We start from the raw sequence: 20,477 nt of genomic DNA on the forward strand, positions 1-20,477 counted from the left end.
ACCTCACCAAAAACTCGTCTCGCACCGAATAAAAATAGGTCGAATATATTTGAATTTGGATAGTATTACCATGCCTAATAACAACAATAACAAAAAGTGTGATTCTCTTTCCTCTATTATTTTTTCTTTAGTTTTTCAAAAGTACTTACCACCGAAAACAATAACTAATCACTTTGCGAGCAACTTTATCTGCTATACGATGCTTTACATTCCTAACGTTTGTCATTTATTTAACAATTTATATAAAGACAACTGCAAATGAGTTTCTATTTTATTATATTCAACCATGTTACATAATCATAAATTAATATAATTTATATTTATATTTATTAAAAATAATTTAATATTTGTGTTTGCGGTAATTCAAATTACTAAAAATTTTTGGGTGGGCATGGGTGGCCCAAGTAAATGGGAAGGGGTCGGGTTGACCCGAACGAAGAAGACACGTTACCCGGAAGTCCGTTATCCAGAAGCAGGAATCATCCATCATCATTCATCGATCAGCGAGCACAACTGCACAAGAAAGAGAGAAGAAGAGGCAATGGCGCTGCAAGCTCACTCTCCTTCACGCTTACTCTTACACTCGCAGTCTCGGTTACAGTCACCTTTATCCACCATAACACAAACTCCTTCCACTCTCACAGTCTCACTCACTGCCGCCTTCAACCCCAAACCCCTCACTCTCTCTTTCTCACGGCGTCGGGAGAGGAGTAATACGGTGTCCCCAGTGGTGGAGGAAAGCCAGGAGAGTTCCGAACCGGAAGCGGAAGCAGAAGCAGAAGAGAAAGAAGTGACGGTGGCCGAAGAGCTGAAGAAGGCGATGCAGGAGAGAAGAGAGAAAGAAGGAGAAGAAGAGTTTTGGGGCGGAGTAGGGCGAGAGATCAGGGAGATCGAGTGGCCACCCTTTGGGAAGGTGCTGGGCACCACCAGCGTTGTTATCAGCGTCATCTTTGGTTCCAGCGTCGTTTTGCTCACTCTCAATGCTCTTCTCGCTGAGCTTTCTGACCGTGTTTTCGCCGGCAAAGGGGTTCAGGATTTCTTCACCTAAGTCACTCATAGCCAATCAAAATGCTTGCTTTGGTGAGTCGCTATATCACTGCCAACCCTTCATGTAACTTCTAAAGTTTAGGGTTATGATATTATATTGTTATTGAATTCATTTTTGTTACACTAGTTCCTGTATTAAGAAACTGAATGTAAAGTTTTGATATATAGATAGAATGATTTTATCTTATCTTTCATCAATTAAGTAAGGCTTTGAAAAATGAAAAATGACAACTTAACATAATTGTTCAAGATTCAAAATTTCCTTATTCAAGTATTTTCAAGCAAAATTTATGGCAGAATCACAGACAATAGTTTTTTTAGGATCACTAGCTACGTCTATTCGATCCTATGTCATTTCAGCCGTTGTTGCTGTGATTATCAACAATGTTGCTGCTGCTTGGGTGCCATCGGCGTTGCTGCAGCTGCCACGGATTAGGATAAAGGGTTTGTTGCATTTAACAATTTTTACGAGTTTCAACTGATAGAGGGATGAATTTTAAATTAGAGCTCTCAATTTATGACTGCCTATAAAGTTTAATTAATAAGTGCACACAAGTTAATAATGGTCTAATGGTTTGATTATTTTATTGACTCTTGATTATAATTTGGCTGTGGTTGTGTTGTGTTTAATGTTTTGGTTGATTTGATTTTGATTGCTAGTAAATGAACTAAGTTGCTGTCTTGTTGTTAAAGATGGTGAATTAGGAACTAGGAGGGTCAAATTGAGTTAGAATGACAATTAACCTCTTTCAAACTTTTAGAAAACTTTTAGAATTGAATTAGAATGTGTTTAAAGAATTGGAATCAATTTGGAAGTAAGATTAGTTGCTTAGCTTGTGCAAAAGGGACTGGCGGATTAGAAATCCGAAAAATGGGTAAAACTAGTAATTTGGAATATTCAGGGCAAATTGACTTTTTGAGGCAAATTTCAATTGGTAGAATATGACTACTAAACTTGGTTTCAGTCTTTGAAAGTAGCTAAATTGGATTTTGGGTTTAGGTTCCTTAAAATGCAAAAACAGTTTATGCAGAAATTATGCAGAGAATCCAACAATTTCGTGAATTTACTGCTTTCACCTTAGAAGTTCAATTGGTGTGAAACCAATTTTAAATAAAACTTTTATAAACCTAGTTTGTTGTCAAAAAATTTAAGAATTGTTGGAGTTATGTTTAGGAGATATGAACTTTTGAAATCTGACACTATGCAGTAAAAACTAGATTTCAGTTTTCAAACAGCTAAATTTCCATGTTCATAACTCCCAATTCTGAATATATTGAGTTGCAACCAATTGCAAATAAAAGCTTTGTATGTCTGGTATGTCTAGTTCAAATCTCAGGGTGATCTAAGTTTTAATGAGTGAAATTATGCAACTTGGAAGAAGCCGTGTTCACTAGTTTTTCAAAACAGGATTATGCAGAAATAGAACCAACTTCCAAGGTACATAACTATCTTATCAGGAATGATATCAATCTGGAACCAATTGCAAAAGAAACCTAGATAAGTCTAGTTGAACCATGTACCATATCAATTTTTAGAGTTAGTGGATTAAAACTGGATTTATATAAAATTTTGAATTTGATATTGGTGCTGTCTTTTCTAGTTTTTGGAAGTACAGAACAACATTTTTGTAAAAATCATATAAAATCCATATTAGATCAGAATGCGTTGGGATCAAAAAGTGGTGAAAGGTGGTTGTGTCTGGTGTTATAGTATGAAATTTTACTTGGTTTCGTTAATTGTAGAATTTAGTGTAAATTATTAAATAAGGACTGTTTCACTGGTTTTCTGATATTGTTTTAAAAAAACAGGACAACACTTTCAAAATTTGTAACGAATTCTAAAAGGCTTGGATTTATGTGAGTCCAAACTAAAATGAAGTTTAGTGTCCTTAGGATACTTATATTAAAGAAACGGGCTAGTGCACATTTGTTACGCGATACTTAGAAACATTGTAAGGAAACAAGGTGTAGTGCTGCCTCGGTTTTCCCCTCATTTCTGGGGCTAGAGTGATCAGAAAATTGTGATTTTTAGCTTGTTTGAAACCTTAGTCCGAGACTATAATGCACGGACACTGACACGAATACGGAATACGACACAGGATACGCGGACACACAAATTTTGAAATTTTATAAAACACGGGGACACGACATATATATAAAATATAAAATATTTTTTAGATAAATTACAATAAATTTTTTATATTTTATTAGTATTAAAATATAAAATAATTATTTTTAATGTATTTTTTTAACTATATAAAAGTATTTAAAATATTTTTTGTTTTAATAAACAATAATATATATTATTTCAAAACTCATTTCAAGAATACATGTTAAAAATAAGGCTGGACACGCTGACAGTCTGACACGTGATGATATTTAGGTGTGTCCAAGTATGTCCGAGAAAGAATTTTTTATTTTTTATTTTTTATTAAGACATGGTTGGACACGACAGACACGCGTGTCAGACGAATATCAATGAGTGTTGTGTCTAAAATGTGTCTGATACGGAGACACAGCAATTCAACGAAGTATCCGTACTTCATAGGTCTGAGACGGTCGCATAGATATAAAGTTTGCGTGATTTTCGGATTGTTTGATATTTTTAAGGTAGGGAAGAAATTGTGCTGCCAACGCCAACAGACTTGAGTACGGAACTTGAAGGGGTATTTTTGATACTACTTCTAGATATTTTAAAAGTAATAACGTAAGAATCATTGTGGCAACTGATTATAATAGAAAAAGAATTAGGAAAGATTGATAAATATGATGATTATGATGAAGACGATTGTGGATGATGATGATGGAGTTTAAAATTATAGTGATGATTTGATAATATGATAAGTTTGGTTTGATAAATGATAAAGATGAGTATCATGATAAAGCATATTAATATTGAGGATCTATTGTTTGATAATTGTTGAGAAAAGGTTGAATTGTTGGTTTAGAGAGAATCTTTAAGAGGTGCCTAAGTCTAATTTTAAGGAGGTTATGTATGAATTTTGCTGAAAATTTAAAAAATAGAGTTTAAATGATTCCTTCAAGAAGAATAATTGATTTTATTAATATTCTCATGATATAGAGAAAGTGAAGTTATTGGTTTGTATGGTTTACAATTAACTGTGATTGATTGATGGTAGAGTTAATACTTTTAATTTTGGGGTTTAACCCAGGAAATGATGAAAAAGAAAATTTTACCCTAATTGAATGTTAAAAGGGTCTGAATGCCCATAGACTAAATGCCTTGATCCTAAAATTGATGAATGAGAGCCTTACTCTAAATGATTGATGAATGAATGACTGAAAATGAAAAAAGATGTTTGACAAATATGAATGAAAGACAGTGAATAATAAATGAAATGACTGAGAATGCTGAATGAAAGATTGAATGTAAAGTTTCGTCCTGCTTGAATGAATGTACACTATTTTCCAAATGTAGCATAATTATAGCATTAAGGTTTGCGATGGAGACTGATGTGGCTTAAGACATACGACATATGTAAACTAATGCATTTGGAAAGTTATATTTAGGACTTCTGTCTGAGTAACATCGGGTTACGGATAGTTAACCGATACGTAAGTTTATGGTCTGCCTAAAATAGACATAGATCATATACATTTGTATGAATTGATTGTGTATGTTTTATATTGTTGTATTGTATTATTTGTAAATTTTTTGCTATTTGATTTATTTATGAATTGTTTGTGTCTTCATAGTGTGTGCTTTGCTTGTGTTTGATGGACGATTTATAGAAGAGTCACAGTGAAAGCCTTGGAAGTTTACGGTTTTCAAATTACATATGTTCAAGAAATTCCTTTTAAAAAATTTAATTTTAAAAAAACATCTAAATCGTTTAAAATAAAATTCAAAGAATTTAAAGGCTTGATAAAAATAATTATTTTTAAGAAGATTTATTGAGGAGCTACGGATCAGTAGAAGAGTTTATTGCAAATAGAATTTTGTGTTTAGAATTTATTCCCCTTGCCTTTGTTTTTTTAAGAGTCTCGTTTCTTTAAACAGGGACACATATTGTATTTGAATTTATTTAAATATGTATAACGTATTAATAATTATGTGAATATACTTGTTTAAATATAATTTGTATTGTTGTTAAAAAAAAATTGGTTTTTCTTATGATCATCAATCAGATCAAAGTAAAAGCTCATATATTAAATAAATGTGAATAAAAAAAAATCTTGACAAATCCAAAAAATTTTGATAGTAGGGCAAAATATATATAACATAATAATAATAATTTAAATTTAGTTAATATGTGTTTTAAAGACACATGACAAATTTATTATTAGTAGAATATTTTAAATTTTTTCATTTGATAACTGTAAAATAAATATATTAAAAACTTAAATTTTTTGTATTTCCAACAAAAATATTCTCAATTTGTAATCTTATAATATGTGTTTTTAGGACACAAGATAAATAAACTCTAATAATTTTTATAATAAAAATATTATATTGCATAAAAATCAGCTATAAAATTATTCATTAACCATTATATATTTGTGTATAAATATATTTATTGTTTAATTCATTTTCAATATATATTTTGTATTTCAATATGTATTCTATACAGATAGTTATTTTTTATATACATATAACATAATTATTGTTATAATTATATTTTATTATTATAAAATATTATTATTCTTCAAAATATATAATTTACAAATTAAAATATTAAAATAGTAATTTAAATAATAATATATAATTTATAATTCTATTTTTTAGGTTTCATATTTTTTAAAAAAACTGAATAATTTTTTTTAACAATACAATCAAATGCCTCAATCACCAAACAATTATTAGAAATTCACTTCTCATACAATCAAAAGCTAACTCTCACTGATATCTATAGTTAGAAAATTTTTTTCAATTAATGTAATTGTTACAGAAAAAACTAAAATTAATTTTAAAAAAAAAGATAAATAATATCTTTTGAGTTCATTTCTAAGAAAGAATACCAATTTTATTAAAATTGAGAATTGATCATTCTAATAAACATCTAATATGAAATTCTTGAACTGACTATTAAGTACCAAAAGTTGAGTAAAAAATTATTGTGGGATCAAATTCAATAATTTGATAAGGACAAATAAATATTATTATCATATACTACTCAAAAAATTTAGCGCCCTCACTACATAATATATAGATCCGTCCCTGTACATAATATCCCTTCTAGCAAAAATACCATGATTTAAGTTAGGGATGTCAAGGGGCAGGGCGGGGGCGGGGGATGCCTCCCTGCTTCCCATCCCCGCCCTCAGATTTGCTCCCCATCCCCGCCTCCATTCTCCGTCGTGGGGGAATATTGCTCCCCATCCTCATTCCCCACAGGCCCCATTCCCCGCGGGGATCCCATTCCCCATCTACATAATAGTTCTAACTAATTATTAATTTCCATATGAATAGAGTTACAAGTATCTATCTTATACAAAAACTGTAAGATTTTATACAAAAAGTCTAAATAACACGATGGTGACTTCTTTCGAAATAACGCAATGGGGGGACGCAACGACGAGCCAAAGGAAAAAGCAGTGGACGAGATGGAAGATGCGGGCGGCAATAGAGAGGAGAATGGACACGACAACAGAGTTACGAAAAGGAACGCCGCAAATAGAAATTACGACGCGGTAAGGGTGATGGCATGGTGAGGTGTGACGATGCGGTGAGAAGGGTGACGAGGGGGTGGCTGCAGGGAGGTTGGATGGAGTATGGACAGCCTTAGGGATCTCTGAGTTGAAGAAGGGTTATGCAAATAAAGATTAGGAGTTTTGGGTTTCTATATAGGAAAAATCTAGGGGGCCAGCAATTTTGGTGTTTTCTGGCCAGCATTTAACCATCAAAATAAAAGTGAGTGATCTTCTACCATTAGATTAATCTCACACCATTAAAAATACTATTGATGGCCAATTGATGGTTACAAAAGATCAAAATTGCTGGTCCCCTAGCATTCCTCTTCTATATATATGTGTGTGTGAGAAATGACTAAAAAACATATATGAGAAATAAACTATTAAGGATAATTCAAGAAATTTATAAATTTCGGGGAATAGCGGGGACGGGGCGGGATCCCCGCTCGGGTCTCCGTGCCTGCTTCGGGAAAATTTTGTCCCTCATTCCCATAAAAAAAATTTTCCACAATCAAATCTCCATTCGGGGTAGTCCCCGCAGAAATCCCCGCATCTCGAAAAATTTTAACATCCCTAATTTAAATGCGGTATTTTACTAGAAAGGATGTTGCAACAAACAGGCCCCATAGTTTCATTTACTTATATTGCAAGTCCTTAGGATGAAGATTATAGTACACAATGAAATCTTTTAATAGAGATATCTAAATACTTTCACAAAAATTGTAGGGATACAATAAACTCATCACAATAAGCTTTCCAGCATATTCTGTCTTTTTTGCAATCTTCATGGCAGCAACTGTTGCTGCTCCAGAAGATATTCCCACCTGCAACATCATCCAAAGTAAGAGGTTTAGTGAAGTGTAAAATTGGGTAAAAGAACAAACTTATAACCTGCTTCCACTTTAACTTTCAAATTCGAATATGGATTACAATGGTAGGTCAACAAAGATTGGTTTTTTGATAGGGTACTAGATTGTTTTTATAGGGAGCTCAACGACATACACAATTTGTTTAAAAAATTTTAATGGTATAAAATTAAATTAGTAAAATTATAGAATTGAATTGAATTTTAGTGTTTGAAATGTTTATCAAATGAATTAAAGTTTATATAGATACATATATATACATAAGTGATTTTTGTATTTAGACCTCCTGTTTTATCTGAATTAGTGAATTAAACCCTTAATAGTATAGAATTGAATTGAATTCCAGTGTTTATCAAATGAATTAAAGTCTTATATTGGATAATTTTATTATTTATTAATATAAAATCATATTTAAATAATAAATATATTTATTTATTAAATTATATAAAATAATTAAAAAAATTATATTTTTCAACTATTTTTTTTTAACTAAAATTTGTTCACCTCTTTTAAAAAAAAAATTGAGTGAATCTAAAAATACTAAATTAAAAAATATTATTATTGATTACAAAAATTAAATATTTTTTCACGGTTGATTTCAACCACAAACCAACAATAAAAACAAATATGAATTATCAAAAATCAACTTGTTGAGTGGTCTAATCGTTTTTTGCTAGTGTTATAACATAGCTTCATTTGAAATATTCAGAAGTAGTAGATTGACAAACACTTGGTGTCATTAATTTAGTTAAATAGATAAAATTTATATGTGTGGATATTATTTTAGATCATATTAGACTTTTCAAAAAAAAATAAGTATATATTATATTAAGGAAGTTAAATAAAAAAGAAGGAAAGAGAATGAAGGTGATGAGAAAAGAGTCTCTGTATTAAAAAGTGGGAGGCATTGAGAAAGGGGGAGAAAAGTTAAAAAATAATTAGATTATAAGGATATTTTAAATATTTGAAAATTTAAGTAAAATTCTAATGGAATGAAATTCCAAATCAAACCTATTCAAATTGGAATTGATTTAAAAAAAAACAATGGAATTAAATTTAATTCCATCTAAATTAATTTAATTATTTTTATTTCAAACACTAAAATTGAATTCAATTTCACGAGAATGGAATTCTATGAAATTTTTAAACATCCTTACACTCATTCTAGTACAAGAAACATTTTAAAGCTTGATCTTTATCTCCTTAGTTTCTACAAATTTGGGAACTTATAAAGAGGCCTTTTTTAAGCATAAGTTGCTTTGCAGTTTCTATCAAAGTTCTAGAAATCGGTTTGAATGAGTCGAATTGTAAACAGATAAGGAAAGCGATTCGGATAAAAAGAATAATTGCCAATTTTAAAATTTGTTATTGGACCGTTGAATCGATTGGAAATCGCTCGATTAAACCGAACTGAAACTCGATTGATTTTCAAATTTTGGATGAAAACGATGTCGTTTCATTCATTAATTAAAAAAAAAAAGAAAATGGTACCCGTTATCTCTAACTCAGTTCACTACTTCAAAACCCTAATCCCCTTGAGCACTACCACGCAGTAGAATCTCAATCTCCTTTATTCGAGGTACTCCCTCACTCTCTCACTTTTTCCGTCCAACCATCGTCGTGTCACAGTTGCTGCTGTTGCAACCGTTCGAAGCCGCCTTCTCCACTACGGTCATTTTCGGCCACTGTTGAAACTTCTTTAACTAGATTGATCTTTTATTATATTTTCTAGAAATATGATTAAAAAAATTTTCAGAAGATCTTCTAAAGAAAAAGGGTTATGTTACGTTTGAATGAAAATTGATTTATATTAAAAAGGTTTTAATTATTCTTTTGTTAAATATAAAAAGAAATCTAAAAGATGAAAATTTTAATTTGACAAAAAATAAATACTTTTAGGTTAAAGTATTGAATTGGTTCCTTACATTTGGGCGTAATTCTGTTTTGGTACTTAAGATTTAAAGTGTTTTATTTGAATCTAAAAAAATTTCATTTGGCTTCAATGTAGTCCCACCATGAGGTCAAAGTAAAATAATTAACGGAATGTCTTACATAACAACAGTACAAGAACAAGATCGATAATTTGGATTAGGCTACGTTTGTTTCTGAGAACAGGACAGAACAAGACACTGTAACAGGACAGGACAAGACACTGATGGACAAAGACACAAAATTTTGTGTTCTTGTATTCTGTTTGGTGATAAATTAGAACAAATTATAAAAATCTAATTTTTTATTTTTTTCATTAAAAAAATTTGAGATGAAAAATATAATAATAAAAAATATAATTATGAAAAATTAACAAGAATAATGAAAGAAAAAATGAAAAATAAGTTGTGTCCCTTATTAGTGTCTCCATGTCCTTCCTGTCAGGATGGACACAAAATATACTAATTCAGTATCTCTGGACACATTATCTCTGTTCATGTCTTCTCTGTCAAATACGATTTTGTGTCTCAGTGTCCCTGTCTCAGTGTCCTGTATCTGTAAACAAACGCAGGAGAACAAATACAAACTCTAGAGGCACAAAATCAACCGTGGATTCATCAATACATTTATTTATCATTCTCTTTAGTTCTATAAAAAATATTTCATTTAAATTTAAGAAAAATGTTAAATAAATGCATTGATGCATCCACAGTATGCCTCTGGAACTTGTACTTGTTCTCCATGTTATCGATCTTGTTCTTACTTGTGCCTCTGGACATTTCGTTAATTATTTAACTTTGACTTAACGATGGTACTACATTGAAACTAAATGAATTTTTTTTGTATTCAAATAGGATACTTTAAATCTTAAGTAATAAAACAAAATTACTCCAAACTTAGATGACCAATTTATTACTTTACCCATACTTTTATATCATTTTTTGTAATTTAATTTTCTACTTAAGAAATTTCCCAATCATGAAAACAAATAAGGGTAGTTTTAAATAAATAAGGAAAACAAATATTCTTGTGTGTGACTTTAACAACTTATGATTTACATAATTCACACACAGTATAACATTTAATGTCTATTGCCCACCGAAAGGGAAAGATTTTTGAGAAATCTCAGGATTATGCCAAGTCAAATATGCACTAGACCAGTTTACATATTTCAAATTTGATCCAAGCAGATTTTGTGTATATATTGGATCCTTTGAAGTATCTTTTCTTACATCTTTTTTAACAGGCTATCTCACTATTTCTTTTGATTTGTATTACTAAAAACGAGTACTATCTCAATTCTCCACAAGAATGGAGTCCTCCAATGACACTCCGGTGAGTGATTAATCACCGATCTAAATCTCCATCTTTTTTTTTTTTCATGACCCCATCATTTATTCTTTACTTCTATTACTTTCTTTGTTTTTATACCATCAGGTTTTTACCTTAAAAGTTGATTTTGGATGCTCAATGGAATGCCCAAGGGATGTGAAGAACATGTTGCAACAACTTAAGGGTAAGCATGATGTTCAATATTTTTCAGTCCTTTCATATTTTCATGCAATGGTTTTATGGCAATGTGATTTCCTAATATTTCTCTATTTATTCAAAATGGAATAATATAACTAGGAGTGAAATCTATTTCCATTGATTCAAACCAAGGGAAGGTAATAGTTGTAGGCCATGTAAGTCCCGTGATGCTAATCAAGCTTCTTCAGAAGATGGGAAGAAAGGCACAACTTTGGTCCTTTGACAAACCAACAATGCACAACACCGGTGGCTTTTCTCCTAAGCAAAGACAGAAATCACAAAATTCTCATTGTTGTTGTGAGAGTAGTGACTCCGGGGAAGATTCCGATACTGATATTTACAATGGCCACATATCTTGTAAACACAAAGATCACAGGGCTCGGCGGCATGATAAAAAGAGCAAGAAAAGGTGTAGCTGTAAACATAACCTACGTTTTGCTGATGAATATGCAGCACCACCATCATTTACAGGGTACCAACCACAACTGATGCAAGGGTACCAACCATACGCCGGATATCAACAACCGATGCTAGGGTACCAACCATACATGGGATACCAATTACCATTGCAGTTCCAATCTGTGGCATATACAAGACCAGTCCCTAGCCATGGTTACTATAGGCAGGTTCATCCTGTCCCATCCAGTTATTGGCATCCACGATATGGCTCGAGGTTTTTGGCTAAACAGAATCCCATGTTCCACTGTACCAGTTATGCAGACAACTACCACTATCCTGTGTAGATGCAATAGTCAAATACTCATATATGCTATATGTATGGTCAAGTCCAGGAAATTATTTAGACACTGCCATTTCACTTTTCATTCCTTGTTTTATACTTTGATGTAATCTTGGTTTGATAGAACAAGTTTTATGTGCTGTTGCTTCTCAGTTCTCACTGATGGAGTAGATTTTAAACACATCTTTATTATTTTTTTTTTCTTTTGTGTATACAAGCACATTTTATTTAACCTCCTAATTAATCAAACATACCCTTATTAGAAGGGCAAGTATTTGCTGGTGAGTCGTGTCATTTGAACATCATAATGTAGGTCACCACTCAACACAAAAATGCTCCAATGGCGAATAAAAAAGTTTAAGTTAGAGTTGGTGGCCACACCAAAATCCAATAGAATCAGAGTAGGTTTTGAAATGGAGTATGCTGAATTCGATGTTCAAAAAACTTTTCTTTTGTGATGATAGTTGTTGATAAATTCATGATGGTGATGATTATCATTAGCTTTATTTGTTGAGCAATGTTCCATGATAAACAAAATTATTAATTTTGACCAACACTAGGCCAATAATATGATTTTTATATTAAATTAATGTATGTTTCCGTGTCATGGAGGATAATACATAAAATTATATAAAAAATTTTATTAAATAATTAAATAAATAAATAAAATATATATAATTATTATTATAAATATTTTATAAAATTATAATTAAAATCAAATTTTTAGAATTTTTAATATTAAAATATTAAAAATAATTAGTATTTGTTTTAATCAATTTGAGTTTGTTGAGTGATCATCTCACTCGTCTACTTAAACAATTATTAGGAATTAGAATCTCGTCTTGTGTGTAGCAATCCATTGGCTAGCGGTAAACTCTTAATAAATGGAGCATCAATTCGTGGTTAGATTTGGTAGGAGTAGCCAAATATGCGGGTACTCGACCCGTCCATACCCGATTGGAGAGGGTAATAACTTGACCCGAGTCAGGACATATTTTGCTCTGGATAAGTCATGGTCGGATTTAGGGTGTACCCGCCCCGGATATATACATATAAACACTTTGTGTGTAGCAATCCATTGGCTAGCGGTAAACCCTTAATAAATGGAGCATCAATTCGTGGTTAGATTTGGCAGGAGTACCCAAATATGCGGGTACTCGACCCGTCCATACCCGATTGGAGAGGGTAATAACTTGACCCGAGTCAGGACATATTTTGCTCAGGATAAGTCATGGTCGGGTTTAGGGTGTACCCGCCCCGGATATATACATATAAACACTTTTTAGGAATTAGGATTTACTTCACATCACAGATTCAGTGATTCCCAATTTCGGTCCATACTCTATAGCCATGCAAGAGAAACCCAGTCATTCTCACCCAGAATCTTCTTCTTCTCGGTTTCTTCACAAAAAACTTCATAGCTCCCATCATCGTCGTTACTGAGCCCATCGCCGCCTACCCCTTCACAGCTCCCATCTTCCTTCACAACTCATGTCGCCATCGCTGCTTATCCCATTACCGTCGCTGTTGAGTTCATCGCCACCTTTCTCCTGCCGAGTTCTCTCTCTCTCTCTCTCTCTGTGTGTGTGTGTGTGAGTCTGTTAAGTTTTTCTCTTCTTCTTCTACAGACTCATCACTTGGTTGTCGTCACTATGAGCTCGGGAATTGCCGTTGCAGTTTCATCTGAGTCTGTCACCGAATAAAATAAAATTTTTATTCAAGTTGGACCAGTTAAAAATAGGCATGCATGAGATCATGTAATTTCTGAATTTTCTCATTCAAAATTGATCTATATGGTTGAGTATTTTAGTATAGTGATCATTGTGGTTTCGTTGCGATATTAATGTGATAAAAGCTGCGGTAATTTCATAACTAATAAATGAGACATACCAGATTATTAAAGTAATCAGGAAAATAACATTCAGATGTGCGCATAAAATTTATAAGATTTGATTATCTCATAAAAACATATATGTATATATAGCGCAAGTGGATGGAAGATTGTTAGGAAATTATTATTTGTTAATATATTTATGGACAATACACATATTAATTATAATTGTAAATTAAGTAATTTTATATTAAATGATTTATATAACAGTGATCTCATTTATTGTCATAAATGTTGAATTATATAAGTCATTATTACTTTTAATTTAGATAAATGAGATTAAAACCAGAGATACTATTTTATTTAAGTTTTAGGGTTTAATGAATGTCACACTTAAATATAAATAATAACTTCAAGATTTTGGTCCCCAACACATCAAATTCGCCTCCGTAGCTCTTTTCCCACAGTGGAGTTGCGATTCAGCCCTATTAGGGATACAGAAGGTTTTGGTTGACGAAGATCAAAGAACTACAAAAGCCAAACTCTCTTATCTTAATCATGCTATCGAATGAAGAGAAGCATTCACGCTCTCATTTATATTTCTTAATAATTTAACATGGATGATCTTGAGGTTGAGAAATCCTAAAATTTTCAGATAAAATAGAATTTTTATTCAATCAAATGATGATAAATAATTTTATTGAATTAAATTATATTAATGTGATCATTGGATAATAGAGAATGCTAGAAAAATAAATAAATAATATTTTAAGAGTATAGAAATATTAAATTATTATTTTAATTTACTTTTTTAATCAGCGACAATAAATATCTTGAATTAATTAAATTTTAAAAAAATTTATTGTCGTAAGTGTTGAATTAAATAAGTCATTATTATTTTTTATTTGGATAAATGAGATTAAAACCATAGATACTATTTTATTTGAATTTTAGGATTTAATGAATGTCACCCTCAAATATAAATAATAACTTCAGAATTTTGGTCTCCAACATATCAAACTCGCCTCCGTAACTCTTTTTCTACAGTGGAGTTGTGATTCAGCCCTACCAGGGATACAGAAGGTTTTGGTTGATGAAGATCAAAGAACCACAAGAGCCAAGCTATTTGATTTCAATTTATTTTTTTAATCAATGACAATAAATATCTTGAATTAATTAAATTTTTACAAAAAATTATATACCTAAAATTATTTTATTTCTTCAAAAATCTTTTGAACATACAATTGTTCAATGAGAGGTTGACTATTAAGAATTGAATATAATATTTTTAAATTCATATTTTCAATAAAAAGATGTATGTAGTTCTATCCATCCTAAATAATTCTATATTCACTATTACTTATCCATCTAAATAATTCTAACATTGATAGAATATTATTTTTAGATGCAAAAAATTTAAAATATATTTATTCTATTTCAAAAATCAATATTCATATTTAACTTAGGATTTCAACAAATATGACAAAAAATATTATATGTTTTAGTTAAAAAGTAAAACATCTATAAATATATTTTTGTGCTTTAGTTTTAGATTTTTCAAAAAAAATTGGTAAGTTAATGGAATCAAATCATATTTCTATAACATGTATAAGAATGTATATTACACATAAATAAAAAATGTTAGGTGTAATAAAAATAAATACATAAATTAAAGTAAAATTTTAAAAAATAAGAACCAATAAAATATTGAAGGAACAAAATATAAATAGAAGAGAAACAAAATTATTAGATGGAAGAGAAATAATTTAATAAATTTTTTATGTGTATATAAAAGAAGAATAAAAAGAAGATATACAGTACCTTATTCAATTTAGCAAGATTTATGGGAATAAACACATAGCAAAATCAGGAAAAAATTATAAAAAAATCAAATAAAAGATAAAAAAATAAAGTAAAAATTTATTTTAAAACTAAAAATTTATCAATTGTGTTAGAAATTCTAAAAATTTGTATCTTATTATATAATTAATTTTGTTACTCACTTCAACTTCATTATCTCTTTGTATCTAAAAAAATATATAATATCACAATTATTTCAAAAAAGATAAAACTCTTCAAATACACGGTATAATGTATAACTTAAGAACAATATGATAAAAAAATCTAAAATTTTATAATAGTATTTGAATTTTTTAATGACAATAATACAAAGAGTTTAAATCTGATCAAATGAATTCAATAGTTATCTTTTGCACATCTTATTTAAATTTGGATTTTAAAATTTAATTTGTATCTTCTTTTTTTTCGTAATATAAATTATTTTTGACAAAAGATAGAAAAAAATTCTATTAGATCAAAAAAATATTCTATCAAAGAATTATTATAAGGAGATTTATAATTAGAGAAAAAATAATAAAAGCATTAATAATAATAAAGAAAAAGAAATGAAGTTCATATTAAAGAATGTTAGAAAGAAATAATAAAGATCATATTATTAATAATAATGTTGAGGAATGATGTTGCTGCTTTAGGTTTTTAATCTCTGCCTTTGGCCATCGTTTTTTTTTTCTTTTTTGCTTTTTTTTTATTTAAATTATCAAGTCATAAAAAAAATAAAGAACAATTCAAGAAAACGAAAACAGCAACATCAATAGTAACTATACAAATCAAAATACATAGGAGAAAAATAAACTATTATATGATAGAATTAGCATGAGTATATTTCATCATTAAATAAACAAAGTTAACGCACAACAAAATTACACGTAAAGAGAAAACAAAGAGCTAAAATATCCAAAGTGATAAAAAGATTATTTTTACAATTTTATTTTGTCATATTTATATATATAGAAGACTATAAAATAATGAACTTCTAATTAAATTAAATTGTATTTATTATTATTAGAAAAGGTAAGAGAGAGCAATGGAGAAAAGGTTTTGTGTATTCAAGTTGTGTAGAATGATACAATATAGAAGGGTATTTATAGGTGCTAGTAGAATCGAAATAATAAAGATGTAATATCTTATAATAAATATTCAGATATGCTAAATAATTCTAATTGATCCTAATTATAATCTAACATCTCCCCTCTCAAACTCAAGTAACAACTTGAGTTTGAAACTTATTTGAAACAACTAAATAAAAAAAAGCATAAACTGATAGAACCGGTGCAGATGGAACTGCCTGAAGAAAGTGCAGACGGAACTGTCGGAAGGAAGTATAGACGGAACTGTCGGAAGGAAGCGCAGACGGAAGAAAAGCATCAAAGCATTGACAAAAGAGAAGAAAAAAATGGCATGGAAGAAAAATACGAAAAGTATGGTAATTTCACTAGAAGAAAATCAACTTATCTTCTTCAAGGAGGATACTTTGGTTCTGATACCGTGTTAGAAGGGGGGAGAGGGAGCAATAGGAAAAAAGTTTATGAGTATTCAAGTTGTGTAGAATGATACAATATAGAAGGGTATTTATAAGTGATAAGAGAATTGAAATAATAAAAACGTAATATTCTATAATAAATATTCAGATATGTTGAATGTAACGACCTAACTTCTAGCCCGTCATGACCAAGGCTAGCAGCCAGGCGCTACGATTTAGCTTATTGTAGATACTTTAGACCGTATATTAAGTGTATACATATGAGCTTGTAGCGCTAGTCGAGAATCGTGTATCTAGTCGCACATATTGGAATAAGTATAAATTAAGCAGTTAATACAGGAAACAGAAAAAAAAGCATATCATAGCATACTCATATCACACATGAAACGCCCGGAAGCTTAATTTATCACAAAACCCAAGTTCATACTTAATTACTTACTATAATATGTACATACTCCATCTTTAATGCTTACAGACCCCGGCTCACAAAAGCCACCTTAGACTGGGACTCGATCTACATTATTAAATAAATGGAAAGAGCTAGCCTTCTAAAAGACTATTCAAGAGCGAGGGCGAGGACCACTATTATTAAGACTACTACCATTACTACTACTACTACTGCTGCTGCTGATATTGGATTTCCAGAAATTGCTGTCACAATATACTGAAGCGAGGGAATCATTCTGACGCGCTGGTGATGTTGCTGCTGCTCGCATCCTCTGTAGAGTCCTCTTCTCCAGTCTCAAAAGAGTTAGAGTATAGATCTGCCATCATCTAATCAATCCACGCCTTTGAGCTAAACTCGATTGAAAGTGCAGAACCAGAGCTTTCAGAAACCCCTGACCCGTCGAATCCTGGCTCGGCTATAGGTGATGGTGGTGGAGCGTCAAGCATAGGTATGTCAGGAACTAATTGATCCTCTTCGGGGTTAAACCATGGTGGATACTCGGATATGCCAATGATCGGAGACTCCGGTATTGGCTCTGCCATATTCAGAGGGTAAGGCAGAAAAGGATACTAGCCTCTGCCAGAGTGAAGCTCAGATAGTAGTGTATCATAAGGCATGTTGGAGTCAAACTCCTGACGGAACAGAAACCTTAGGTTTTGGTGAGAGAAAGGACAGTTGGGAAGATAGTAGGTGCGTGTACGTGAACTACCCCACCGCGCTCCCCATCGCGGGGTCCACGTATCTGTTGTACGCTGGGTACTCAAAGAAGATCACGCCGGTCCCCATTTATGGACATGGAAAAAAGGGGGTGAGAACCTATGGTTCCCAGTAGGGTACTATACGAAAAACCTAAGGGGGTCCGCAACCTAAGTCTAATCGTTTACAAGGCCAAAACAATAATCAATCATACAGATACAATCACAAGTATATAACAGTATAACAGTCACATACGCAGATATGATGCATGTCTGGTCCTACGCAGGTCATGAGCTCATGCGTCGATTGGCTACCCGCAGCCTGACGTTACCCAACCCAAGTCCGGATATGGCTACTCCACTGGGTCGGTCGTGCATCGGTGCCCGAAATACAATCGCGGCACTAATAAAGAATGGCCCAAAAAATACAAGGTGCTCCCAGTGAATAGCAGTCCATATGGCGGGTGTCCCCACGTTCATATAGTCTCTGGCCAGGCGGGATGGAAGTCCGCTCTGCCAGGTACTTCTTAGCACCTTGGGGGTTTATAGTTTCTTCTTCCGCGACACATCTCAACAAAATTTATTTCTAAGGGACTTCTCCTCCCATCTTTTATAGAAACTTGTGCCCGGCTTTTTCTTAAAATGTCTCAACCTTGTCACATTTTACCATTTTGTCCTTTTTATTTAACTTTTCTCTTCACCGTTTTCATTAGGTTTTTAATGACGCTTTCAACCTTAATGTTATTATTTTACCATTGTATCTTCATATTTTTTCTAATATACATTTTCTCTTTGATTAAGTTAATTATTCATGTTTAATATGACTTTATGCCTGAAATAACTAATATGCCCTTAAGTACTCTAGTTTTTACTGTTTAACCTTATTTAGCATCAAAATTTTACCGGATTAATCCTAATAGTTGCCTATGATTAAAATTATTCCTAATAATTTTATTAAATGCCAATTTTCACCCTAAGGGACCTAAAACCAAATTTACCCTTTATTAATTTATTTACTTATTTTAGTTACTACTTTTTACCGTTTTACTTCTAACTTTTACGAAAACTTTTATTTAGACCCGAAATTTTTTTCTAGTTATAATCTTGACTCAAATAATTTATATAATTACTATTTTATTCCTAATGATACTAAATTCAGAATTTTACTTATTTTTCATTTAAATTACATTTTTAACTCTCTTTTTATCCAAAAATGACCATAACACCTTTTTTACCTTTCCATCTTCGTTCCATAAGATTAAAACTACTTTTGAAACTATTCTTTAACTCTTTTCTACCATGATTTTCATGCTTTTAGTGACTGGAAATTTCAGAGGTGCAGTTCTTATGTTTTTCTTTGCTTTTTGCGATGTTTAAAGCTTGGAACTTAAACCCCAAGCGCTTCCATGTTTTCGGCTGTTTTCACACAAAATTCAGAGGCAATATAACAATATTTTACACATATTTAGCAATCCAAAATAGTGGTAACTCACAAAATTTCTAAAAATTCAAAACAAGCACAAATTCACCACAAAGTGGCTTATATAAGCATCGAAAACAAGCACAACTATACTCTAACTAATACTAACCCTTACCTCTTATGTAATTCTGTTAGTAAACCTTTCTCACATTAGAAAACATGCATACAAGGACAGAAACACAGCTGGTGGTGGTGAGTTTCGTTTTTGGGCCTAAAGTGTTGCAAAACGTCGAAATTCAACCACTGTGAGCTCAAAACTCCTTAACTCCTTAGGCATGCTCCATGGGTGCTTTAAGAGGAGTTCTCTATACATGGAGGAGAGTAAAGATTTATCAGGGCTACTATATTTTTAAAAGAAAAAGAAAAGGAGAAAGAACAAGAGTTTACCTAGCCGAAATTCGGTATAAACGCAAAGATTCACTACAAGAAAATTGAACATTTGTAACAAAAAATTTGTATCAAATTTAAAATTGTTACAAATTATAGTTTTTTTTGTAACAATAATTAGTTATTGTTACAAAATAAGAATAATTTGTAACAATAAGAAAATTTGTTACAAAATATTTCAATATTTTGTAACAACTTGATTTCTTTTATTACAAATTATGTTGACTTTCGTATCGAATTGTTGTTTTGTTACAAAATGTTATAATGTTTTGTAACAAAAGATTATATTGTTGCAAAAATTCAAAATATTTTGTAACAAAATATCTATTTATTTCAAAAGCTCTAAATATTTTGTAACAAAAAATTAATTTGTCACAAAATACAATATTTTTATAACAAGTTATTTATTTGTCACAAAATTCAAAAATTTTTTGTAACTAATAAAAAATTTTGTTTCAACATACTAAATATAAGACTTTGAATTTTTAAAAATTAACATAATAAGTTATTTATGATTTATTATATTTATTTAA

At 31.0% G+C, this 20,477-nt stretch overlaps 2 protein-coding genes across 4 annotated transcripts; both read left to right on the plus strand.

Annotated features, from left to right (window-relative positions):
- LOC107616597 (preprotein translocase subunit SECE1) lies at positions 475-1,645 on the plus strand. Of its 3 annotated transcripts, none has more exons than XM_016318549.2 (2): positions 475-1,080; positions 1,369-1,645. In XM_016318549.2, the coding sequence occupies exon 1, from the start codon at positions 542-544 to the stop codon at positions 1,046-1,048; it is 507 nt and encodes a 168-aa protein (XP_016174035.1). In that variant the 5' UTR covers positions 475-541; the 3' UTR covers positions 1,049-1,080; positions 1,369-1,645. The 3 variants fall into 3 exon arrangements, with proteins under 3 accessions (XP_016174035.1, XP_020967124.1, XP_016174036.1); XM_021111465.1 differs by having other exon boundaries at positions 1,408-1,645; XM_016318550.2 differs by having other exon boundaries at positions 1,378-1,611.
- On the plus strand, positions 10,540-11,962 carry LOC107617076 (heavy metal-associated isoprenylated plant protein 28-like). The gene is made up of 3 exons (XM_016318895.2): positions 10,540-10,829; positions 10,932-11,010; positions 11,124-11,962. Exons 1-3 carry the CDS (start codon positions 10,806-10,808, stop codon positions 11,765-11,767), a joined length of 747 nt encoding a protein of 248 aa, XP_016174381.1. The 5' UTR covers positions 10,540-10,805; the 3' UTR covers positions 11,768-11,962.

Source organism: Arachis ipaensis, chromosome B09, assembly GCF_000816755.2.
Source record: "Arachis ipaensis cultivar K30076 chromosome B09, Araip1.1, whole genome shotgun sequence".
NCBI lineage: Eukaryota > Viridiplantae > Streptophyta > Magnoliopsida > Fabales > Fabaceae > Arachis > Arachis ipaensis.